Genomic DNA, 27,118 nt, shown 5'->3' with positions numbered 1-27,118 from the left:
ATGGACGGAACCAACGAGAAATGGACCGACGAAGATGTCCATGTTTTTCTGGCCTCCACTTAAAACGTTTCTGTCTGGAAGCAGATAATACTTGGGAAAATGGAATTCTTGGTTAAGGTAAGGATAATTTTGCTTGGTTTGACATTAACTCGTGAAGTGCACAGGTTAATGTTGGTAACTTCTATTTAATGGCCAAGGAATTCACGTGCAAGAAGGTCACAACGAACTTACATTGGCATTTTCATTTGGCGGTGCCACGTTATTTTTGAACATCTCATAGTTGGATAAGCCCTGGTGCCTTCATGCATGTCTCTCAGACAGCCTTGTCTATCCCTACTAAGCATTACTAAATTTCTATCTTATAGATAAGAACCCTCAAAAGCTTCCTTTTTCACACTTATCCATATTTTTCGCCTTTTCATTTCTTCCAGCCGTGTATCACAATGTGGTGATATTTAAGAAGCTAATCCGCAGAACTCTCTAAAGGCAGACGTGTCACCATAAAGAGCAGCCTAGCAGGAGGGGGTTGACTTGTTTGTGCGCACAACTGTGTGCGTGTGTGTGAGTGTGTGTGTGCCAGGCTTGCATCTCGCTCGCTCTGCGGTCTGGACAAGCAGGCAAACTGACCTTTTAACAATTATCATGAGACAATCAGAACCTTTCAGCAAGCCTTCGAAGACATCTATCCAATGGCCTCTTTCTCACCGCCTCCCGCCTCCCATTCCTCCTTTCATCGCCAAAGTTCACCTTTTACACTTCCTGCATTCTGGACATCCTCTTATCTGTGCTGCGGCTGGTGAAATTTTGACACCTTCTCTTGCACTTATTACAAAGAAAGATTGACGGGGGGGGTTAACAAAAAAGTGAAAAGAAAGTTTAAAAAAAGGAAATACAAAAACACGTGTTGGATAGTGCTGATTAGGCATGGCTGTCATTATTTATAGTTAATAACAGTCTGCAGGGCTCTACTGTTTCAGCAGTGCCATCGCACACATTTTCTTCTTGTTTCGCCCCCAGCGATGGAGTTCAAACTGCATTCTTTTTTGCTGATGATCCCTCTTTACTTGCATTGAAAGAAAAAAAAAAGGGTGCTGAAAGAAATCAGAAAAGCCTCATCTCACCCCCAAAAATGAAGAAAAGAAAATAGGAAACGCACCTTTAAAAGTCTTCACCAAGGCTGTGAGCAGCGCTTTTTTTTTTTATTGGTCTAGAATATAAAGAGTAAAAAACCGAAATCGTTTAAAACCTTGAACACAAATTAGTGTCTTTTCGACATCCGTGTATTTACTTCCCGCACAAACATTGTCACCGTCAATTACCGGTTCATGCGAGTTCAAGCAGGCCTTGGAATTCATCCTGCCTTCCCACCTTCAGCCCCTCACCACTGCCAACCTCCCATGAGCTCCGACCCTGCACATTCACCAGCACCGACCAAAAATCTGCACGAATATATTAATACAAAAAGTAATTTAAGCCATCCCTGCGCTCCCAGTGCTCATTCTACAACACCCATTATCTCCCCAGCTATGCTAATTATCCATTGTGTGAGTTTTGTGTGTATTTTTACTGTATTGTGTGCTTATTGGTACTTAAGCAGTCTTGCGCTTATAATCACCTCTATTATTTGCTGCTGTATTCAAACATTAGGGTATAGTTTCTTCTGTTCCGTGATCATATATGTTGTTTGACAAATGTATCTTTTTAATAAACCGTATAAGTTAATATATCTGAATTCCCATTCAAAGTCTAGAGTTAAAGCCGTTTGCTTTATCTGATTTTGTTTTGTCGAGATGAACAGTCCAAGATCTCACTACAAATAAGTAGATCTTGGCAGGTTATCAGCTCTGACGCGTCAGCCCTCGAGTAAATATCGGAAACTTTTACGTGCTGCGTATTTTAACGCGCATTCATCACATCACGATCTTTGATCACAGTGATGTCCATAGTTGCCCGGCCTAGCGTTAGACCTGCCTGGGGCATGGCCCAGGGTGAAAGGGGGGAACCAATGAAATCCACCCAACAAATGTGAAAAAGGAGACGGACCACTGTGTTCTTTAGGGCAAATCTTATTTTAAAAAGCTTCTGAACGGAGATTTTTATGAAACCACATTTGTATCCAGATACGGCAGTGATCGACCAACTTTTTCCCCGTGCCGTTTGATTCTGATGTGAGGTCTGAGCAAAATACATTTTTTTCTGAACTTTAGCAAAGACACTAAAATGGAGATTTAAGTGCTCATTAACCCAACTAGCAGCGAGCATCAAGGACAGATCTAGCACAAAGAGAGAACTACTAAGCTGACTAATGTTAATGCTAAATAGGTCGCCCAAGACTGAACATCGATACTATTGAAGACCAGGGCTGCAAGCCTTTATTTTCTCGGGGTGGCCCATCATACAAAATGCTGTCAAGGAGAGATATTGTCAGAAGAATCCATAAGTCGCACGGCAGTGGCAGTTCAACAAGGCACACTTATTGCTCTGACGATAGATTGTCCGACATCAGTAAGCAACTTTAACAACCACAGAATCCATAACAATTATCAGCTGCACTCATTTGCTCAATGCGGGCTGGAAACGCAAAGCTTGCATTCACCGGTTGCTTGGCGACGCCGTAAATCTTCTCGCTTTGTCTCCGGACAAATTTAAGAAAAACGCTGATTTACAACGATGATTTATTGCTTTAACTCGCTTGAATCTTTTTGATCAGTTATCGCCACTGATGTACGACGATGGTTATTTGTGACGGGTGGATGTGGTATGGATTTGTCGGCATATATGTAGCACAATTATTTCACGCTTTTTATCTTCATATTTTTCATACTTCACAAAGCTCCACTTTACATCGGCAGCGTGGAGACCCCTAAAACAAGCTGAGAAATTTAAATTAGCATTTATCTAAAGGCGCACTCGGGCATTTGCCTCAAATACTTCTGGCTTCAGCCATCTCCACACACGGAAGAGAGTATTGGTATCTGGTACCTTTATTTTTGCAGCCCAGGGGCTTCAAAGTTTGGACCTCCATGCAAATGAGTACAGTGTTTGCTTTCATTTGGAATATAATTAATAGGAGTCTTGAGACAGAAGAAAACAAAATAGCGAGTATTATCAGAAGCGGAATGCATAGCCTCTGCGGGTCGCTCGCTTAAAAACAAATCGTCTCACATGACACCCGGCAAACGGAATTACTGGCTGAAGTTATTGACAACGAAATTATCATAATCGTATCAGCCCGTCTTCAAAAGCATTAATACAAATTTGATTTACCCATGTCTGAAAACATCCACTGTTCCCTTTCAGCCAGCAAACATGTATTCAAATGAAGAGGCAATCAGCTTCTGAGATCCAAACACTTGAAAAGCTCAGTAAACTGTGGAGAACCACTGCCTTGAGTGGAGGCCTTCAATAAGCCTTATCTCACCTCATTATGCCTGTTATGAATGTAAACCAGAGACTAGACGGACAGCCCGGTACTGTACACCGAGCCCTCTCGTGCAAATTACCCATCCATTTCGACTCCACAGATGGATGAAGTGCGGGGGAGAACGGCGGAGAGGCAGCGCGAGAATGCAGCAGCGCGCGTTCTCCAGTGCCTTTGAACCTTCATAATGAAACTGACTCCTTGAAGTTTTAATGAAAGCAACAATTCACTATCCCCCTTATTTCTCTCTCTTGGCTGCAGAGCCCATGTTGCACGGACCGGCTTGCTAAAAAACAAAATAAATATATAAAATTGCTGTCTCCTTTAATCTTTTTTATGCCGGTTTGAAGACGTCCTCTCATGCATTTAAATGGGGCCATCCCACGGACCCACGCCACAACAGGGGAATTCACAGCCGTTGCAGGAAAAGCATGTCAGCCATATTTCCCAGGGTATCCGGGCGGTATTCTTCGTGGCCGGCATCTTTTCAGTTTAATCTTTTGAAGTGGAAGGACCCATATTTCTCCCGCCATTGTCTCCTGCCAGTGTTCTCCCGCTCTCCATCCTCGTCCTCCTTTTACGCGACCTGGCCCGTCACAGAGACTGACATCCCCTCGGCGTGGTCCTCCTCGTGCTTGTGAATGTCTCTGGAAAGTGTGATTGAGCGGCACACTTATATCTGACCTTACCTGCTTCTCAGACAGGAAAGATTAAGCTGAGTGTGTGGAAAAAAGGGAGTTGAAGGGCTGTCGGAGTCTGTGTTGTTTGTGTGTGTCTGTGTGTGTGTGTGTGTGTGTGTGTGTGTGTGGGAGCCACCACATGTTGCACCGTTATATGCATCCAGGCACGTGGCTACCCACTAAGAAACGCCATATCTGTATGGCAGATTTCAGCATTTCGCCCTGTCGTGCGTGATGGAAAATTCTATGTAATTTTCTTGAATATCTCCACCCTGCATCCAATGAGGTGACTGCTCGTGTGTGTTCGTGTGTGTGTGTTTTCTCTTCCTACCAATGCTCAGGTCAATCCTACAGATAGGTCTTGATCCCACTTATATCACCGCGGGCTGAGAGCAGAGCAGCAGACAGTTGTACATGTGAGATAGAGACATGGCAAGAAGCCTCCCATTTATGAGAAGATACTGCAGCTTGTAATCAGTGAGATCAGTGTGGGACTTATCTGGTCTGTTAATAGCTTCAACTTTGTCAATCACTTCAGACCTTTGAGGGAAATAACACATCGGCCATGTGAGTGTGTGTCTGTGTGTTTGTGTGCACCTTCCAGATTGCTCACTAGGAGATATCTGATCAGCAGTACCAGACGGAATCAAAACACACTCCCTCTTTTCTTGAAGGTCCGCCGGCCCCGGGCTCCGTAACAAAAGGAGGACACCGCGTTAGGTGTTTGATGGACACCTGAAAATGAGAAATGAATAAAAAAAATCATGCTAGAGCTGTTACTCAGATTACAAAAGTATGTTCCAGTGCACAAAATTCTTTTGCTTCGCATCTGCCTCCGGCTTTGCGTGGATCGCACGGTGGCGAGTTTGCTTGGCAGCTTCCTCCGCGCTCCGCGCTCGCAGCCCCACCAGATGTCTGGCATGTTATTTAGCCTGACCATATGGCAGCCAGGCCTGATGTAGTGCCTCACATACCACATCTCTCTGTGGTAGGAGAGTGTTAAACCCTCAACACTTAACTTAACATATGTTTTGTTAGTTTTTTTTTTCTTTACAGAGAACCGGGGGAGTGAAGAGTTACGGGGTTTCGGAAAACCGATGGCTGTTTAAATAAATCATTATTCGCCATCCTAACCCAGGAGTATTTAATCATGAATCACAGGGAACCTACGGGCCGATTTTAAACAAATAAAAGTATCAAAGAAAAACGAAGAAAAAAACATTGAAAGGAGACAATGAAATGGGGTGCGTTTTTTTAATATAAAGACTGGAGTTTCTGTGGGAATGTCTTAGTGTCTCTGACAGAGAATATTTTCAGATGGGGTTGAACGACAGTCAGTCATCCTCCGCTATGTCCTCCTCCGGCGTGTAGTAAAGGCTGCTCAAGCCTCTTTTCAAATTCCCCAGCATCTGGCAGGATTGGCGCTGTGGTACTGGAGGGATGGGGAGGGGGTGCAACCTCACCGTCTACTGTAGGGGAGCAGAGCAGCTCATAGCCCAGTGAACTTTCAAAGGAAGAGAGGTGCCTGTGGCCGATGCAAAAAAGTGATGAGTGTATTCAAACCGAGGCGGAGGAGTTTTTTTTTTTTTTTTTTTTTTTGAAGACGGGGTGCAGGGAGCATCCCCGAGGGCAAGGCTTTCCATTTTGTTGACTGAGGCTGGTAAACCATTCTGAGACTGACAGTTGCATCCTAAATAACTCGAGAATGTTTTGGAAGGGAGTGATAACTTTATCCGCGCTGAGATTTTCCAGGCGCTATCAGGGACAGAAGGCGCTTGATTTTGGTCAATATTTTATTTTTCTAATGAGAACACAACATAACATGGGGGCTCTTTTTGTTTTGTTTATCTGCATCGGGAAACTAGGTTCGAAGTGGGGACATGCCATTCAGCACCGGAGTCAAACGGCGTGTCCGAGGACCGTTTTAGTTGTTTATTCCGCAGGGGTTGGGATTCTGTACCGAAGGGATTTGGTTGATCTTGTGTCACCGTTGGCCTTTGGGACCGAGGTGAAGCTGGTTGGTGGAGCGGAAGTGTCCTGGTTGGCAACAGTAAATGCAGATTCCTGCTCTGATTCCAGCTGATTGATGGCTGAGGCCATGATGCATGACATCTTTGTCCGCTGCTGGAGGCCCGGGGCAGAAGTTGCCAGGGGTTTTTGGAGAGTTGGAACCCCCCCACCTCCCCGTGCCCCTTGTGTCCTCCCAGCTGGCCGCCACTCAACATGGTGGACAGAGAAACCAAACAAAGAAATCAAATGGGCTTTTGTCACCGTTGCCAATTCATCTTTAATTTATTCACAGATATCCTGTCTCTGTAGCTACAATTCAAAGCTCCGCTGAGTAATTAGCCCGGCTCCTGCGTCCTTGTTTTAAATCCACCCATCTCTGAGACGCATCCCCAGTGCACGCACTGCGGCTCAAAACTTTTTAAAATTTATACATAAAAATCCCTCCAAGGTTATTGGATACAGTTTCTATCCAATCAAGAGCTTGCCTTTCAATGAAGTAGTAAAATATGCTACCTTAGTGCAATTTGAAATATAGAACAAGGGTAACCGTCGGAAAACAAATGGACCGGAGCTTTTTTCTGTTAACGGTTCCGGCGGTTCAGCGTAAATAAGGCACAGAAGCAGGAGTTTGGGGATGATGTCTGAGGAGGATTTAATTGGATAGATATCGATTCGACAACTTGGTCAATTTGTGTTACCTGTCCGGGCTAAATGCAATATGGAAGACAATAATCAGTTTGAACAGTTTGAATAAGAGAATGGGATTTCCCGATGCATGTTGAAGAGCAGAGAAGGTCCCCTGGTCCAGATTAGCACAGACAAGCGGGTACTCGACAGTTTTGGGCGTAACATGTGAATGGGTCGGTTGAGGAAAAGCGTAAAAAATTTCTTTGGATGTTCGGCAAAGCCCAAGTGCAAAGGGTGGCAAAAACAGAATGGACCCGTATGTGGGTGTGAGGCAGCTGGGGTCTGACTGTGCATAAAGCAGTCGGGGTCTGGAGGATTCCAAGCATGAAAACAGGGTAAATGTGGCGGGAAAAGCCAACGAACAAATGTAATGCGTTTTTTTTTTTTTTACTTTGTGTTTTCGAATCCAGATAATCGCTCCAGTCAGACAGCATATGTGATTGTGCCTCTGCGAGGTGATGTTTTATTTCACAAAACTTGACGCCGATGCAGATATTTTTTTTTTTGCATTAAAAGAATCGCATTCTCCAGTTTCCTCCCATTGTAAGTTCATTGTACACCCGAAATTGGCACAGATGTATGAACACATCTCTAATGGCCATCTCTACCAGTCGAGAACGAACCCCACCTTTCACCCAGTGACAGCAGGGATTGGCTGCACCCAACCCGAGTGCAGGATGTGTTATAACTGTACTCCATGCAATTCAAAAGTCTTACAAAGATTCTTGAATGAATGCATCTCGGTCAAGCGCCGTCTGATCCGTTCGATGCCATTGAAAGGGTTTCGGCTCCCAGCGGCGTCAGCCCAGGTCTCACTTATTCAGTGCGACTTGAACTTCTTTCTTTATTCTGTTTTGTTGTTTTATTTGGTTTTGTTTCCTTTTTTTTTTTTCTTTTTTTTTTCAAACAAAGATCCACACCTCTTTTTCACAAGCGCCGCGCTGCATATTCAAAGAGAGCGCCCTCAGAGAGAGTAAATCTATACTTCGCTAATGAGAAAAAATAATTGCCTATCATTTATGGAAGAAAAATGTTTATGACTCTTCATTACATGATGCTTCTGTTTAATGCATTGTCACAACGAGAATGGTGGAGTTTGGAGTGTGAAGCCTCTTCCCCTGCACTTTGATGGTACATTTGATTGAATTTTCTGCCCCGTTGTGGGTCTTTGAGAGTCGGAACTGGTCGGCCTCTGCGGTGGCCACCGTGGTAAATAACATATGGGCTTGTTATCTCTCCCCCGAGCTAGAAAAACACTCTCCCAGTCACTTGCTCATTAGTCTCCTGCTTAAGGCGAAGCGCCGAAAACACAGACAAGGATGAGGAAGAGAGAAGCGGTGACGAGGCAAGAATAGCAGTGGAAGAAAAGTGAGATGGGTGTGAGAAAAAAAGTTACGGCGGGTGTGTGGAAAGGTGGTAAAATTTGCATCCTAGCACGCATTGTGGCGTGGATGGGGGGGTTGGGTGGGAGATAATTAAAGAGGAAAGTTGAAAGGCAATGTGAGTGACACCCACAGAGTCACAGGAGAGAAAGCATGACAGAGATCCCCCGCCCCTCCCACCAGTCAGCTGGCGTTGTAGCAGCTGCAGCTGCGAGCACAGTCAGAGGCTGTGTGCGCGTGTTTGTACGTGTGCAACAAAGTGGGGCGGGATCCAGCTGAGTGTGTCAGGTGCTCTCCCCTCTACCAGCTGCTCAAAGCTCTCCAGCCAGCGAGAACCAACAAGCTGCTTGATGGAAGCGATTTGTGGATCCCTTCGTTTTGACGTTTCGCTGCCAATGCCGGATGACATTTGTGCAAAAGCGGGGAAATGTCTCCGCTACACATCCGCCGTGTGAATACAGCACCATCATTCGAGGGATTCGTAACCTACAAATATTCATATCGAACATAAATATTTTCATTTTTTGCCACTAAGTGACCACCGGCCTTGCAAAAGAAAAGGAAGTAAAAGACCTGAAATGTATTGCTGTATATTAATGGCTAAGATGTTTCTATAAGAAATGCCTCGATGTATCAAGAGATTTGAATGCATGTTTATGCATATATGTATGCAAATAGATTTTTAATTGGGTTTTTCTGGCTCATGAATGAGTAAACACTTTGCATGTACTCGTTCATTCATTCATTATCTATACCACTTATCCTGCACTCTTGTTCATGGGTGGGCTTGATCATTAAATCATTGGACATATAGAGACAGACAGCCGTTCACTCTCCCGTTCACACGACTGGGAATTTGGGTAATTTTCCAATGAACCTACTGCGTGGGATTTTGGGAGCCGTGCATGTTCAAGATTCAAAGTGTTTATTGTCAAATGAACAGTCTGGAAATGTGTTTCCCTGTATATTTAAAATCTTTTTTTGCATTCATATTCAAGCCAGATAGGTGGGAAAAAATAATAAGCATATTGTGGCAATGACAGTAAATACAATTAATATTGCGGTACCAAATATTGCAATAAGAAAACGTTTGCTGACAGCGGAGCGAGCGAACGCATCTGCCACGAAGGCCGCCACATGTGGGAGGAAACCGAAGGAAACACCCGTACATAAGAAACCGTCTTCAATTTACCCTTTACCATTTCACCCGACTGTGCTGGTATTTCCAGAAATAAACAAAAAGAAGGGGGTTTCCTTCACAGACTAGACTTTACCAATCAAATGTTCAAGAAATTCACTTGCAATAGTATTTTCATGTCTGTGGCTGCACTGCAGTATTAATGCCCATGCAGGCACTAAACCATGAAACTGCTGTGCTGTAAGGAGCGGTGTAAGCCTGTTATTGCAGCATCACCCAGACCTTTAGGTACATCAATAAAATGGGCTGTTGGCTTCTCATCCATTTAACTCCTAATTAAGTCACTGGGAAAAGAAGACCAGAGGCTGACCAAAGTCAAGTGGATCACAGGTTTGGATGATGAGACTGTGAAATATTGGAAGTTTAAGCTAAAGTCAATCGAAAAGCGCTTAAAGAGCGGCTTTTCTGGCAATTATTTATTTAAAAGGAATTTAGATGAGCGCATGACAAAAAAAAAAAGCAGAAAATGAGTCCAAGGAGAATGAACAGTATGAAATTTTTGTCCGTATCAAATGGAAAAAGTGGCTTCATTTTAGCGGTTTAGCTTAATTTGTTGGGTTAATGGCGATGAAGCAATGATGTGTGTGTGTGTGTGTGTGTGTGTGTGTGTGCGTGCGTGCGTGCGTGCATGTGTGCGTGTGTGTGTGTGTGTGTTAACGCCACCTTAATGCCAATGCATGCAAATCAAGATACACCCCCATTATGGGATGCTATTTAATCTGTTGAACTGGCAAATGGATTCAATCAGCTAGAATTGATTAGTTAATGCTTATGGCAGTTTTGACTTCTACGGAAAAGCGCCAGGGTTTTTCTAAGTATCGGCCTCGAAGGCCGTTCGAGCGTCCTGAGCAGTAAGTCAAGTTGTATTTAATAGACCCTTAAACTCCCAAGTGTGCAGTGATGCCATATGTTGCTTCCCCCACAGTAATTAAGGAAAATCCGGCATTTCCATTAGGAATTGCTGAACAAGTAATTGTAATGAATGAAGACTTTTACCCAAATCATTTTCAACCTGCATCAGCAAACCCGTCATGGCTCATATGAAAAAAAAAAAAAGCGCATTGATTGTGATTATGATTTGGTCAGTATTTTTCATAAGGTTTGGTTTTGCTGAACAGGTCGCCCTTGACGAAACGACTTTGCACTACGACCCAATGGGAAAATCGACGGCGGTTTAATGTTTGGTGGAAAATGGGAAGTGGCGGGGCGGAAAAAGGCAAGCAGCTACACGGCGTGCATAGGGTTTGGGGGTGCGATCTTTAATAACCATTGTCCAGACAAAATGACATAATGAGGGATGGTGTTTGAAATTGTCGGTTCAAAGGTCACGGAGTGCTTTTACACAGTCTCAGAAACATGACCTATGTGGAGAACAGTAGCAGTGGCAGGTATGATTGTCTAACCTTGGTTTCTGCTTGTCTAGCCATCGCCCCCGCCCCCCATTTTTATGAACGCCGTGATACCGTATGCCTCTAAAATAACTAATGGCTTGAGTATAAAATCTTCTTTTCCTTTTTTTTTTTTTTTTTTGCGGGTGAAAATCCCCTTCACTTTGTTGATGCCAAGCTTAAGGCTATTGCTCTTGAGAAGGCAAATGATTTACTGAGGTTACCTCCATCAGGCCAGGAGAAGAATTATCGTTTAAATGGAATATATAAAAAGGAACATTTTTCACAGGCCAAGAGCTGATATTAGTGGCTTCTATGAGGAGGACTCTGTAATATCTCCTCTTTGGCTGTGCCCGGATGCCTTTGTAAAACACAGCAGAATCTGCCACTACATCTTTCTCACCCTCTGTAGTTTCTGCTTTCGATGCGAAACACGTCTTGTTTTGCAAGCCACGCTATCTCCGGGCCTAAATTGACTTCCCGCTGGGACTAAGCAGGTGGGAATTTGTAAAAAGAAAGGGGAAAAAAAAAAAAAACGTTAGAAAAACAGGTAAACTCAAAGTATGATTCAGAGTCTGTCTATTGATAGGCAGATGTAAAGGAGAGAGAGAGACAGTCTGCTTAAAAAATTGTGACATTTCAGCTCGGAGTGTGGCAGATGCAATGTTTCTAATTTAACTACAGCTCTTCTGGTGGAAACCTTGAATTAATTCAAATGTAAAATGTGCTGCTCTTGCAGCTCAAAAAAGCCATCGCCTCAGTTCACTACCTCCGCCCGCCGAAGCAGAGGTGTAGATATGTGTGGACGAGAGTGTAATGTGTCTAATGTGTCTCTAAATCGCCCGTCAGTAAAACTCTGACGAAGCTCCCGTTCCCTCATTTGCGTCCGTTGATTGTATCGGTCTCGTTCTCAGTCAGGCCTAGGAAAGTTTCACGAGCGCAGCCGCCGCCGCCGCTGGCATCGAGATGGTAAAAGAAACGTCCTTTTTCAGTCGTCGTCTCTTTTCCTACCATTGTTCCTCCGCTAGCTCGCTCTTTGCTATTTCTTTTTTTTGGGGGGGTTGTTTTTTTGCAAGCATTGCTTTTGGGGAAAGAGGAGCCCACCAGCGTTGCCAGGCCACTTGGGCATTTTTTTATTTTCTATTTCGATCCGACAGTAACAGCAGCGTCAGCCCACTTCTTCGGTCTACGCAGCCTCTTCCTTTTAGTTTTGCAGCGCCGGGCGAAAGAACAATTAGCGTGCAGATACAGAAAACAAAAGCCCATTGGGGGCTCCGGATCAAACGGGTTCAAGGCTCTTTTTATGTTTTGCAGGAGACGATGTTGTGTAACGGGCGAGGTATGTTTCGCAGGTGGTACGTGAGTGAAACTGTTGAGATGAATAATTGATCAAGTGAATTTGAATACAACCCCCTTATTTGTGGAGAGCAGGAAACAATATGAACGTCGGTTGTATTTGCAGTGACTGGTTGTTTGTCTCGATGGGCGGCCCTGCGATCGTAGCATCCCCGCCAATCTGAATGCGGGATAAGTGGAAGAGAAAATGAATGACTGAATTATACTTACATTTATTGAGCTGTGAGATTTTCCCCCATGTGTCCATCAAGTCATCTACCCAGTCTGTCAATTTTTTTGGAATATATGTATCAAAACATTTCTGTGTGTTCGATTATTTGCCCCTTACCCCCCACCACCCTCCTAATATCCAGTCGGCACGCAATGTTTGCAACTCTTAATGTTCTGCGTGGGATCCGTGTAGGAGGAGATTTCAGGCTGAGCTTGTTTTATAGAAAGCAGGTAATTGCCAGTAAAACGTTTCAGCACTAAAAGGTAAAGAGCTGCAAGTGCTTTTCCTCTGATTATCTTCTAATGGTCTCAAATTAGCTGAGTATAATCGCACACCTTTTCCACACCCGGTGCCATGTTGCCCCTCCGAATGCCACTCCGCAAGCGAAGTGGGGGACGTACATGGGAGAATATGAAAAATATAAAACGGCGATCGTTAGAAACCGACGTATACCCCTATGTAATTTATTGAGATATAACTGAACATTTAGAAGGGTAATATTGTTTTTTTTTTTTTTTTAATGTCCATGAGGTCACATGTGCTTTGTTGCTGTAAACAATATCGCATGAGGGGGCGGGGTAAGAGAATGAATTTCACAGCGGAGGCCCGAAGCTGTCTCGTTGGTTTATTGTTTCCCGCAAAATGGAGTTTGGCACGGCAATGCTTGAATTGTAATGAACAGTTTAGCTTGAATATTAAGCAATCTGACAGGCCGGCGAGGTTGCATCCTGCATCGCCTGCCATCTTAGATTCTGTTCAGAGGTTAATTTTACGCTCAGTATTCCTGCAGCTGAGCTGAGCCAGGTAGGTGCTGTCAGCATATTCTTGAGTTTGCTCGCTAAGAGGATACATCGCCGGTTTCTGGAGAGGGGGGACAAGCACAGAGGTGTGGATACGGTAAAAATACTTGAAAATGTGTTGCCAAAGAAAAAGAGGCGGGGGGTCTTCAAACAACCTCTAAAGGGAGCAGTTAAATATCTGGCACCGTTATTAAAAGTGATTCCCCGTCGGTTATTTGTACCTGCAGCTCTGTTGTGTTTGCTTCACGGTGACTCGTTTCATTTTACGGTCAAATGTGAGGCTCCCCTGACAGATTCCACTAATGTTGGAAATCATTTTTTCAGTTTAATTTCATTGCAAGCGTTATCGGTATGAATCGCCCCCGGGGTCTTTTTTTTTTTCAGAAAATTGTGTTATAGTCTCATACATATATTTTAAAAAAAAAAAAAAAGTGTTTATGACAAACTGTGATTCGTTTGCAGGAGGTTTGAAAGGACGAATCGAATATGTCATTAAAATATACGTTGGCAAATCAGGTTACAAAATACAGCCCGTTAACCATGTTGATGGTACTCGTGAATAAGAACATAAAAATGCACTATATTACAGAATTTACGGTAGCATGGCGGGCAGATCCGTCCGATGTCAGAGCTGTTTGGTCTTCCTCTCACAGCAATTGGTAAACAGTGGCGCCTGTCGCCAGCTGGAACGGCGACTCGTGTTGAGTTGGTTTCCAACAGAGGACATCGGTGTGGCACTCCTGCGGGAACACAAATAAACTGAAGGAGAGTTTAAAAATGACTTGTTTTTTTTTTTTTTTGCTTTATCTTGCACAGCAAGTTAACTACTTGTTTGAAAATGCACTAGAACTTCTCCTCTAAGGAAAGTAACTTTTATCTGACCGTGGCAGGACAGACACCTTCTTTAAAGACAGACGATCATCTTTAATTCGTGGTTGAGGCTTCTGCCTCACAGCAAGAACGTCCTCGGTTCCATTCCGTCATAGGAACTTTCTGTGTGAATGAGTGAAGTTTTCATGCTCTCCCCGTGTCTGTGCAGGTTTCTTTCAGGTTCTTTGGTTTCGAAAACATGCTGTAGGTACTGGAGACTCTAAATTATCCTGACATGAACGAGAGGGTGAATAGTTTATGTCTCTATAAGATGTGTTGGTGAGAAAACAAACGGTTGTATGTTTAAATGACGTTGAAATGAGACAGTGAATGGTTGTATGTTTAAATGATATGTATAGCGTGTGAATGAGGGGGGAGAATGGATTAATGTCTCCATATGACTCATGACAGAGATGCGATTAGTTATATATCTGTAAGAATGAATGGTTGTATGTTTAAATGACATGTAAATGAGGGGGTGAATGGTTGTATGTCTCTGTACGGCGTTTAGCAGTCTAGATAATGAATTGATGAATGAATGTGGATCTATACAAAGCAAACTCATAAACACATTTTAAGGAACTCTCTTTTTTCTTGGTGCAGTCGACACGCAAATCTCCGAACCGCCTCCCTCCTAATTACGCGTGCCTACTCACCGCCAGTCTTTCACTCTCTCTTCTGTCCATCTTTGAAGTTTGATATCCGAGTTTAAGGCAAGGTCAGGATATTTTTAAAATTTTAATGAGACATTTATCAATTCTGAGGTTTGGGGAAAAAACAAGTCGAACTAGGACATCAATTACCAAAGAGGAAATTATTATTTTTATTTTTTTATTTTTTTTATAGCCACTCGCCTGCTAGATGTAATTCCTCTTTGACGAGTGACTCTAAGAGAATAAATAAGTAAAGATTGGTATGCATGGGAATCTGGGTTTTTCCTGGTAGCAAGCGCAACTGGCGCGGCGTCAGGTGTTTTTAAGTGCATGCAAGTGTCTGAAATAATTCACACCACTGCCATAACAAAGACAGATGCGAAGACTCGAGCGCGTCCCTCTGCGGAGTTGAACCACGCTGCAGTGGATGGGTAAAGTGCTTTTCAAAGCGCTGCCCTTTCCATCATTGTTCCTTGAAAGTTGACCTATAACTAAGGTTGGATTCCCCTTAATGCTCCCCTGCCTTTTGCTCTTCCAACACAAAAACCATGGAAAGATGATCAAATATATCATTCATATATTTTCCCGCTTTATCTTGTTTCAGTCTTTTTACACTAATTCCTTCCTTTCTTCCAGCTCCCCTCACATCCCATTCATAGCGCAGACAGGGTTATCAGACTACGAGCATTCGTCAACTTCCGATCCATTTTTCATTTTTATTTTTTCTTCCTTTGTTTTTTTTTGTTATCAATGCTTCCGAGGATTCTTTCAGCCAATCAGCACTCCCGACAGCCGTTCGTTGTTTATAGAGAACGGTTGGGAGAATCCAATTGGATTTTTTTTTCTTTTTTTGTCCAGGGTGCCTCCACAGCAACATCCCTATTCCAACCCCCCACCCACCACCTATCTGGGGAACACGTCTTCATTTTGGCTTGGTCATTTGACTACAGCGGTAACACATTTAACTGACTTAATTTAAAATGCTCTTTGGCACGATTGTGACTGTCTTGTCAGCCGGTATTAAGGGAGATGGGATACTTGCAGATGGTGTGTGTGAGGTATGAGGGGGGGAGAGGGGCGAGCAAGGGAGCAAGCAACAGAGAGAGGGAGAGAGAGAGCGAGCGATGTTAGTCAGGGGAGGCATTGATGCTGTACAAAGACAAAGCCTCCATAATAACCTTTCTGGAGAAACAACAAACGGTGAAATAGTGCCTCTTAGAAAACATCGTCAAAATGACAAAACAGGGCAGTTTTATTTTTATTCAACACACAGGTTGTGTCGGATTTTAATAGCTCATGTACTCCCACATGACTCACTTTTCACAGGGCGCACAAACACGCACTTGGCACTGTTAAATGCTTTCAGCGCTTATTTCCCATTGTGCTGTATGTTTGTGTTCCATAGTAGGGCAGGTAAAATAGAATAAAAAAAAAATCTTTTTATAGTCGTACTGCAGAATTCCGCCTTCACAAAAACAAAGATATCACAGTTTACAAACTGGCACCAGTTTGCAGAAGGGATGATGTAGCTGCTGGCACCAACCACCCTGGTACTTAGTACATGTTTTATTGTAAGGCTACTGTGTAAATTTAGTGGAGCAGTTGTGGTTTAAGTGCCTGGTTTATGGACATATAGTTACTGAGAGCTGACTGATTACCACAGCAGCTTTTCAGCAGCTCATTGTGCTGCAATTAACAGTTTTGAACAGGTAGCCCATAAGCTTAAGTGGTTTAATTCCACGTCCTGGTTGCAGGTGTAAATGATTTGCATCACTTCTCAAATGGGTTTCTAATGTATGAACTTACTGTGTCCGCCCACGTCAGAAAATTACATCTGAAAAATCATATTTTTCATTTTGTCTGTTTCGAATCCCACAACGTCAACGTTGCAGTTGGCACAGTTGTAATAAATGTGATCTATTCGTGATCAGGCATGTTTCCAGCTCATTCCAGTGTACTTACGGAAACAAAAAAGTACTTTTTTTTTTTTGCCTTAAAAGCAAGAAAGACAACTGGGAATGCGCGAAGAAACAAAAGGCGCAAAAATGAATAAATAAATCAAACAAAGGAAGGATGTTTCTGAAAAATATACCATTTTTAAATCTCCCAGGTTTCTTCATGTATACCCCCTTGACATCTTGGGAAGAAAGCGATTTCTTTCCGATGAAAAGATTTCAAATGTGATATTGCACCAGTCATCCATTGACTGAATGTCTGCTTTAAACCATTTCCTAGTTATTGCTTTTCCAGCAGCTTTATGCAATATCCCAGGTTTGAAATAAATGTTATATTGTGAATGTAGGAGCCTCCCAAAAAGTTAATAATGGAATAATGTTATAATTAGTATTTTGGTGGTTTAATAGTACACAGGGCCATGACAGGAATGAGCAACCAGTTCCCATGTCACAATCCCCCCCCCCCCCCCCCCCCCGCTTACAAATATATGTGTGTGAATGCATGTGTGTGTGTGTGTGTGCATATATACTATACATATATATTATACATACACATACATTCATATATATGTTCATGTATATTTCATTATTTCATATGTTTAGAAAGATAGACAGATAGATAGATAGATAGATAGATAGATAGATAGATAGATAGATAGATAGATAGATAGATAGATAGATAGATAGATAGATAGATAGATAGATAGATAGATAGATAGATAGATAGATAGATAGATAGATAGATAGATATCTTGCCTGTGAAATAGAATAGCTTTAATCTGTAAACAATACTGATAGTGAGAATTCTACCTGATAACACCTACATCCCTGCACACTGCATTAGTCATCCCCTCTTGCTAAAATGTTTATCAGAAGGTTAATTTTCTGCTGCTTTAGTAACAGGTGAAAATAAGGAACACAGCTCCATCGGTGCGATTCCTTTAATTACCAGTCTAATTAGTGTTGAGAGGGGGTGGCTGCTTTCCTTCTGTTAGGCGTCACACAGTGTGGCGCCGGTGAAAATGTCTGCATACCACAACACTAGTATTATCAATCTAACTGTAAGATTCAGGCTGCAGCATTGTTTTGGCGGGGGTTATTATTTTAATGGATTGAACTGCAGTCTGAAAACATCATCTTATTTCCTGATAATTCATAATGTCACAGCCAGTAATGATAATTCATGCTTCACTGCTGCTGAGTCAACAAATGACAAGCGCCTTTTGCAATCAGCATTCAGGGGGAAAGTCGATGTGACCGTTGGAATTAAAAAAAAGTAGACTTTATAACTCTTAAGAGAAGAAGCAAGGGACTGTCAAAATGTGCATCATTCGTTTGGACGAGCCGACCACCATGAGACAGCTACAGGCGTCAGTATAATGTAGCAGCATACAGTATGCATGTACTCTGGTGGGGTGTTTTGATGAAGGCACTCAAGATGGTGATCTAAGCTAAAGCACAAACACCACAAAAGAGGTCAAGTCCCAAACTCTCCCAGGGAAATAGACAACTCAACTGAGTGGAAGGTGGGAGATGTTGCTCATGGAGGCAGTGCTTTTACAAGCCTGGAGGCGCACAAATTGGACTTCTGAACTCCGGATGGATATCATGTCTGTGTAATCCTCATGAATTTCCTATAGAGGCCGTGATATGCATTCATGTTCATCGGCGCTCTCAACGGACAATCCTCCCAGAGCGCTCACGGAAATACGCATAGAAGTAAGACCCTGGATTCGACATCCAACTTGAGTGTCAACCTAAGTGATTCCGTATGTTGAACCATAACCTTGTGACTTTTCATGCGGAGAGGGCCAACTCCAGATTGTGGATGCGGTGCGGCCAACCATTTAATCCGGACAGGACTTGAACACTTTCACGAGAGGACATAATACCAAAACGCTACCCATCAGTTAGACAGGTAGTAGTGTGAATAATACGGTATACAAAGGACCTGGACCTGAGCAGAGCATTTGGAAGTATTAATTCCATCCTGAAATGTGTGCACATTTGCAAAGGATGCAAAGTTTTTTTCCAAGAATTTTAAAATTTCCAGAAGTTCATCTTTTTTACAAGTTGTTAATGATAAGTAATCCATGAGGAAATTCATTCACTGCAATTGATCCATCATAGCAGTAGGCTTCCATCGACCAGCGTGTTGCTCAACAACACTTCAACACACTAGGAGGAGCCGGGAATCGAAGTAGGAATGTTGGGTTCCAAAGACAACTGCTCTAACTCTTGCACCACGCTGCCCCTTCTCTAGTTATTTTCACTGTGTGACCAAGTGTACAGCAATAAACTGGTCATTTCTTCAGCCCCTCCTCACCTACCTCACCCCTTGAACATAGACAGATGTTTAGTGCTTTTCCTAATATTGAACCAGACAAGCGCTACAGCTGGTATGCAAGAAACTGTGTCGCAGTGGTTGGCACTTCTGCCTTATGAGAACATGGATCCTGATTCTATATCTTCCCGTGTGGAGATGAACTGTTGACCCTGTGTCTGCATGGGCATCATCCAAGACTCTAGATTGCCCTGATAAGTGAATAACGTCTCTATATGGTCCCTGGATTGACTCGCAACCGGGCCGTGTTAAACTCCGCTTCTCGGCCAATGTCCACTTGAACTAGCAACAAGTGCAAGGCAAGCGGTATCAACAAATTAAGATTTAATCAATGCATAACAGAATATATCCAAAGTGGATCAAACTTAGATATATACGAAAGGTAACAATGCTTGTATCCCACTTTTTATGAATTTTGGTCCAAGTATGGTTCTCTTTCAGAGAATCTTGTGAGAAGTCCTTGGCCACTATTTTCAATATTCAAGGATAAAAGGATATTGACACAGTGTACCACGCAATTGGAGAAGGAGGGATAAATCATAAGAAGGTAGACATGCTTCTGGCTTCAATATGTCAAATTAAATCAGCTCCTCTTATTCCATTTGAGGCCAAAATGGGCCCTGTTGGTGGACTATCCTCATGGATGATTACTCAGTTGTACATACAATAGATACTTGATTTCCCGGTCGTGCACCAGATGTGGCCCGTACCATTTTTGAAATCATTCATTTTTATTCAGTCATCTGTCACATTTAAGAGTATCAGCCACTATTCTCAGGGCCAGCTTATCTCAGTATGGTGTCATATCACTCCTCCACACACTGTTCAAAAATTAAGGGCAACAGAAAGCCAGAATATGATCCAAAAAAGAAAAAAAAAAAAATCTGAATAAAATGTAATACTTCCAAAAGCTTGGCATACATGTAGACCAATTTGTAACTTTCCCTCAGGCGGCATCAGTAAGAGCTGTTACCCTGTCAATTATGTAGGAAAGTGGGAGAGTTAATCATCCTATCATAAGGAAGTCTGCTGGATAAATTCTGGCTCAACGACATCTTATTCTGACTAATTTCTCAAGATAGACCAAACCAACTAAGGCGGCCAAACTACTGGAAGCGGGAGTAAACTGCTGTTTGTTCTTCATTTCAGATCAGTCTTAAAAGACCTGAATAGAGCAGTGGGAGATTTATGCATGACTGTTAGAATAAAACAAGCACAGCAACCCGCCCGGACACGTGCTGGTAGAAAAATGAGCAACAATTATTTTCTCCATTTGATTGATTTAAAGAAAGCATCCATGTGGCAGCATGTAAGTGATCAATAAATAAGCTAATTGTAATTAATTTTCAATTCCCCGATGAAAACCATTTTGTATTATCAAGTCAGCAGCAGAAGACTGTCGACGTACGTAATGAAAGTTACGCACTCAGCTGCAGATGTTATTTGTCCCTGGCAGAGGACAGCTTCTGTAAATTGGAAGTCATTTTTGCTCTGTTTTGCTAAACATGGCAGCTTGTTTTAACAGCCGCTCACCAGTTTATCGATCAGGGACTCTGCCTGAAAACAGCCGTGCCAAACTGCAGTTTGATGCCCGCAAAGCAACATTCTGTTCGAATAAAGTCCAATTTTCTACTTTCGGGGTCCCGCGTCGTCCGTATTTAGGTTAGAATTTTTTTCCTGTTAGCCTTGATCCGTTCTTTGATTAAATTAAGGTACCGGTGTTATAGAAGCATTTGAGGTGCAAAAGTTGCATAGTTGATGCCATGTTGACTATTGTTATTGACTGTTGTATGTCCCCATCTTATAACGCTAATATGAAGCTGCCAGGAGCGTTAAAGTATGTAGGAGGTTTTATCCGCCACTGTGAGACTGTTTCTTACTAATAGGAATATTTTTATGTCGACGACGAGTAGTCATAGTACCAGTGTAAGGTTATATAAGGCCACTTGAAATCACACCACAAAAGTAGTAAACAAAACAAGAATATTAGCATAGCAGTAAGGTTGTCAGACTTGTCCCAGTAATGAGTTCTTTGTATTTTTCCCGCATTAAGTCGAGTGTTTTATTACCCGTTGCAAAATTTGCATGCCAGCAGAGGCTTGATCATATAGACCTGACATTTTCCTGGTTGAAATCCCCCGCAGCACCCAAGAATGAATCAGAGTGAGCCGCCTGCTGCTCACCGATGTCGCCGAGTTCACCCAGAGCTTCTTGTATACCAGCAATTTGCGGTACATAAAGTGTGGCATCCACCGTGAGATCTGCGGCAATTATAAGAGTCTCCATTTCATCGTAATGATCTCCCTTCCCCCTTATTACTCGCAGCTAACGAGTCTACACTTGCTACCGAGCTGATTATTAGTTAGAATCCCGTGTTTATAATACTTTTATTGTCTGTGGAGGTTCTCAGTCATCCAGGTCATGGTGAGTTCTTGTTGAGATCATCTTGTCGCATCAACCGGAATTGAATTTCTTCACTTGAAGACGTTTCAATCCTCATCCGTGAGGCCTCTTCAGTTCTAATGACCTTTGGGAGTTTCAAAATATAACTGGGCGGGTCTAGGTTATGGTGACTTGTTATGTAAATATGAGTTTATTCTTGCAGCGCTAACACTGTAATGGGCCCTCAGAAGACTAGTACTTTTTTTTTTAACGACTGCTAAACAGGGACATACCAGGTGTATCTATGGATTCTCCTCACGTCTACTTATGAAATCATACTAAATGCTGGGTGTACATGAAACGCTTTTATTTTGTAATCATTTCAACCTTTTGACAACACGTTTTCCCTACATTTTCGTGCGCCGTCGTCAGCGCATCCGCTTCACGGCAAGAAGGTCCCAGTTCAATTCCAATAGCCAGCCGTGCGTGCGGAGCGTGCATGTTCTCCACATGTCTGCATGACTTTTCTCTGGGTTCTCTAGTTTCCTCCCGCAGTCCAAAAACATGCAGTTGGTGCATTGAAAACCCAAAATTGCCTAGATGTGGGTGTATGACTATACAGAAAGTTTACGACTGTTCTCGAACTACGGCGTATTGTGATAACATCGCCATCTCCCATAAATTTATTGAGAATGGTTTGTTCCATTTTTCTGACGCATAGCATTTGTGATGTTAAAACTAATTTTGCGAAGTAGTAGGAAAGCAGCAAATGCACGCAGTGCTATACAAGAAAGACGACTTTGTTTACATTTACTGGTCATACCTTTGTTTTCATTTGTGTTGTTCCGACTTATGGCAAGAATTGCACCGTAGGGGACTGACCTCTTGTACGTGGCCCGGTGATCCACTGGTCCAAGGTGAACCCGGCCTCTCGCCCAATGACAACTGGTTTTGGCTCCAGCCACCCCGCAACCCTGAGTGCAGGTTCAGTGGTCTAGACTATGAATGAATGAATGAATGTCGTAAATGTTGGATTGTGGCAGCTGTTGTGTGATAACCGTGCATCTGAGTTCATCCATACAGAAAATTCTCAAATTACACGAATGGATGCACTTTGACGGGAGGTAGCCACCTTTAATGCTGGCAAAATTCCTCCCGATCCCCACTCAGGTGGCCTGTCCTTACATCAGAGCTTGTTTCGATCCTCCCGTTTTTCCTCCGCATTTGAGAAAGCAGCAGCCCAGCAGCCTCCCATCTGGCAGGAACTGCCATATGGCCAGTCCATGCCAAACCATGATTACTCATTTTGTTGACTGACCCAGAATGGGAACAATCAGCTCATGTTTAAGAAGCTCGTCTGGAATGTGGGCGTTCCCGTGGGACTGACGGGAGAAACAAATGGTCTTACATGCGGAGCCGGCAGGATAACAATGTAGATGTGACACACCCCCTCAAAATATGGATGCAAAATGTATATCTCGGATTTTAACGATAAAGAGTTGCGAATTGAGAGTCACCGATGCTTGTTTATAAGTCAACCAATTCACCTTTTGGATATCAGCTATTTCTGCTCTCATGATTTATTGCAAGATAGAAACTGATTAATTTATATGATTTTTTTTTTTTTCAATATGGGTTGAAATTGTTGAGTTGAATCTCTGAAGGAGCAATAGGAGGAGGATGTGGTCACGAGGATGCCTGATCATTAAAAGCTGCAGCCTGTGTTTCTTTTTAAATATCAGTGTCACAAACTCTCTCTCTCTCTCTCTCTCACACACACACACACACACACACACACAGCTTTAAAATTTTGATTTGTATATGAAAGAATGTGTGTGAACTCAGAATCGGTGCCAAGCATCTGGTGAGTCGCCATATGACAAGAGAGACAATCTGTTCTCATGAGCTCAGGTCCCCGGGCAGGAGATTAAGTCGCATATCCTTGGAGAGCTGAGAGCAGAAAAAGTTTACCGAAGTACCTTTGAGGGTTTTGTAAGTAGGAAAAAATATTCTCCGACGCTTGTTTAAAACTTCTCCAAGAGAATCAAGGTCACCTGTTGTTGTTTTTTTTTTTTTTTTATTTGTTTGTTTTTGTATTCAACATCTGTCTTTGGGTGATCATTTACATGAGGAGTGTCCTTCTATGGCACAAGATACAGGTAAAGCCGGTCACGTAGTTATAAATGGAACAATCTGGACGCACATTCGTACGAGGAGAATATCCTTAGAAAGATATCAAAGTCGTGCGCAAAAAGACCAATAAAATGAAATGGAGCCGAGACCAGTAATGAAAAACACTCTGCCTTTTTTATTTGCACGGAACGTATCGATCTTAACTTGAATGCCGTTTCTTTTGTGGCTCCAGTTCCACCCAACATCTACAAGATGTCAGAAGATATGACCGTGAATGAGGGCAGCAACGTGACACTCAGCTGTTTGGCCAGCGGCAGGCCGGATCCGCTCATCACCTGGCGGCTCCTAAACCCCTCAGGTAAGAAACACCTTGGTTATTCTTTGTGTGTCTGACTGTGGATTCTTTATGGCGATGGTATGTCAGATTCTTCAAAAGGGAATCTGTTGTTGAAGGGAAAGTGAAAGTTCTTGTAGAACGTGAGCTGAAGCGCATTCTACGTTCATTTTAGCGTGGTCTTCTGAATGTAGCCACTCCAGTTTACTGGGTCTTTCCCGCCATTGGTTACAATGGCAGGTAGTTAACAGTGAATGATGGTTTTTACCAAAATATAATATGACAATAATAATAAGACAAAGGTTAAAGAAGCATCGGTCTGACACGGTCTCATATTTATTGGCTGTGTTGATGTCTGTCCTGTTTGTAATCTGTGTTCATATATGGCCTGTCCACGCCTCACGGAGTTGAAATAGTGCTGCTTTGGGAATTAAAACCAATTTCAGGAAAAAGAATAACGTTGCCATGTGCTGATAAGCTCATAGGGTGATGGATGGAGATGCTCAAGTTGACAACATCTCAGCCTGATAACAGCATTGCGCTGATTGAAAGCCATTCTATTTATACGTCTTTATCAATTACCGCAACAGTTTGTCAACGCTCCGCACATATATCATGAAATACATCTGTTAGTTGCATCTGGAGGCTTAACAACTTGCAAAGGTGCTGCTTCTTTTGTCACTTTGCATTAAAGGAGAGTGATTTGTATGGCATAATCCTGCAAGGCATATGGATTTGACTGGCTATGAACTGCAATATAAACCCAGAGCCCCTTTTTCATATTATATCCGCGCATCTAAACAGAAAGGCTTCAAGGATCAGATAGCTGACAGTTTCTGTAGCAACCTTTATGGGTTTAAACAAGCTTTGTTCCGAGAAAAGAAATGGAAACTCACATTGTAGGTTTGCACATAGCTTTTCAAGTCGCATTAGACGCATAAATACACCTCTGCAAGTGCTGTGAATTTTCTTCCAAAAGGCAGCTATTCTTTTCATTATACCTTTTCAACTTTTTCCTTTTGTTGTCGCTTTCATTTTTGTCTTAAAAAACCTAGTGGGGTGCCCTTCCTCCAACCAATTGTTATATTTCAGCGGTTAGCAGCAAGATCCTTGGTTCAATTCCAGCAGCATGCAATTGCGGTTGTGTTGAAGTCATTGAATAAATTAGTCATTCTTCTCGTAAATCAATCAAACGTCAGGTGACATAATTTGTGATTGACACATTTGGCAGGGTTGCAGTCTGATGAGGAATTACCCACCGGTCTGACAACACCGGTGGTGTCATTATTTCTGTTTTTGTTTTGTGGGACATCTCCCTCCGCGGAATCCATAAGTTGAGAGAACGCGCCCGGTACTGCTGGGAGGGATAATGATGTCTGGCATCCCGTGGTGTCACCCACCTCAAGCCTTCACTGGCCCAGGAAGTATCGTGGTTTCAGTCAGGTGCCTCAGCTTGGTGACACGTCGAAGGAGAGAATGCAACGGAACGTGTCGTATAAAAGATTTGGGGCTACAACAAGTTGCCAGAACATCTTTCTCGCCTCTTGGCACGGCCTCTCTGAGCCTATGGAGATAATCCACGGGGATAAACAAAATTCTATCGAAGTCCTCGCGCTTGGTGTCGGTAGATGTTTCAAAGACAGAGGCACATCGTATTCCTCACGACTCATTCATGCTTAAATGTATTTTCAGGGTGAAGCACTGGTGTGAGCGTCAATTGCAAATTGTAGCATCATAAATCGGACACAGCCGAAGAATGAAATATCACGTATTCTGTGCCACGAAATTTGGAGTCCATCTCAAATCGAGTCTTACGTATTCAAGACTCAAACAATAACAGCAGTAACTCGGTCAGAGGCAGGACTCTGCTCGCATAAACATGAGTATAATCGTATTCTCATTGATAAGTTGACGTGTAGGCCACCGCGGAGAAACGTCTAGTGGCGCGGTTGTACGAAAAAAGCAAAAACATGTACACTCATGCACACAAACCCTTCGCGCATAAACACACGCACACACTCATCGTCCCTCAGACATATTTACTTGGATGTACACCATGACAACTTCATGCATAATTCATAACCGTTCTTAACCTCCCCGAGCTCAATCACCCCCCCAACTCAACACTGTAACCAGGGAATCCATCTATGTACAATTGTCACATTTATATAAACAGCCCTATTTTCATGACAAAACTGTCATCCTCCTCCGTCATCCGAATTCCCCTTCAAATTGTGTACTTTTGTTGTTTGGGAGAGATAAATTACAGCACGCAATTTGCAGAGGCTTCTGAGAAAAAAAAAACAAACACATATTTTGGCAGGGTTTTTTTTCCCCAATTTTTTTTATTTTTTTTGAAGAAATACTTTCTGGATGGCTTCATTACCCCATGTGCATTAGATGCACAACCTCCAGCTGTAAGCAAACACTTACTGCTGAATATTTAACCTCCACCTTGTTGTTTTTGTTAAGCCTTGAAAATGTTCCCCTGAATTGGCATTGCTTAAAAAAAAACAGCTAAGTGCAAATGTTACATAATACTATATATTATAAATTTAATCTGTGACAACGGTATTGACAGTCCTAGCTGCATACCCCCCCCAAGTCTTAACACAGACTAAACCAACAGACAATCCCATTGTTACATTTTTTTCATACTATTGCAAAAAAAAAAAAAAAAAAAAAAAGAAAGGCTTTGCCTCAAAGGACCAAAGGATTAAGCATGAAAACTAAATCACAGAATCCACAAAAGTGGATTGCAATTTTGAAGAGCAGACAGTGATAAGTCATCTCTGGAATATGTCATCTGTAACGTTGTGGTGGTGAATATCTTTTCTGCAAGTCTCAGGTGTATTTGTGTGGGATCTGTCAATAGCAAGGCCAAACAGATGTCAAAAATGAGTTACATAAACCTTGTATATATATATATTATGTATCTTGAAGTGAATTTTTTTTAATCAATTGAATCAATGTAAAACTTTGTGTTCCATTCAATGATTTGTTTACTTTTTTTTCCAGCTAAGCTTTCATCTGCTTCTATGAGGCCAGTCAAGCTGAAACGGTTCTCTCTTAGCCCCACGCCATCTTATTTCCCCGTTTATTATTGCATCTCTTGCTGAGTTTCATAGAGCTTATTCAATCATAAGAAGACATTTAAGGTCTCTTAATGACAAAAAGGCACTCTGGACTGATGGAAAGATAAACCGAATAAATGTTTCTCCGTCGCCAAGGGTGTTTCTCCATCTGCGTAATTAGATGCTATGAAAGATAGTTGTTTGTGTTTGTCTTTGTGACACAAAGTCGGGCGGTTCGGT

The 27,118-nt window shown here is 42.6% G+C and overlaps 1 protein-coding gene across 2 annotated transcripts in view; it reads left to right on the top strand.

Annotated features, from left to right (window-relative positions):
• The window catches only part of lsamp (limbic system associated membrane protein), a 485,855-nt gene that overhangs the window by 427,751 nt on the left and 30,986 nt on the right, over positions 1-27,118 (top strand). For both annotated transcript variants that reach the window (XM_086143485.1, XM_086143486.1), the window contains one exon: positions 23,703-23,828. In XM_086143485.1, coding sequence (XP_085999611.1) covers positions 23,703-23,828 — 126 coding nt within the window. The remainder of the gene's footprint in view (positions 1-23,702; positions 23,829-27,118) is intronic.

Source organism: Fistularia commersonii, chromosome 3 (genome assembly GCF_037954325.1).
Source record: "Fistularia commersonii isolate RoL2024-O1a breed Wild chromosome 3, RoL_Fcom_v1.0, whole genome shotgun sequence".
NCBI lineage: Eukaryota > Metazoa > Chordata > Actinopteri > Syngnathiformes > Fistulariidae > Fistularia > Fistularia commersonii.
Note: the sequence above shows the minus strand (reverse complement) of the source record. Positions and strands in the feature narration are given on the sequence as shown.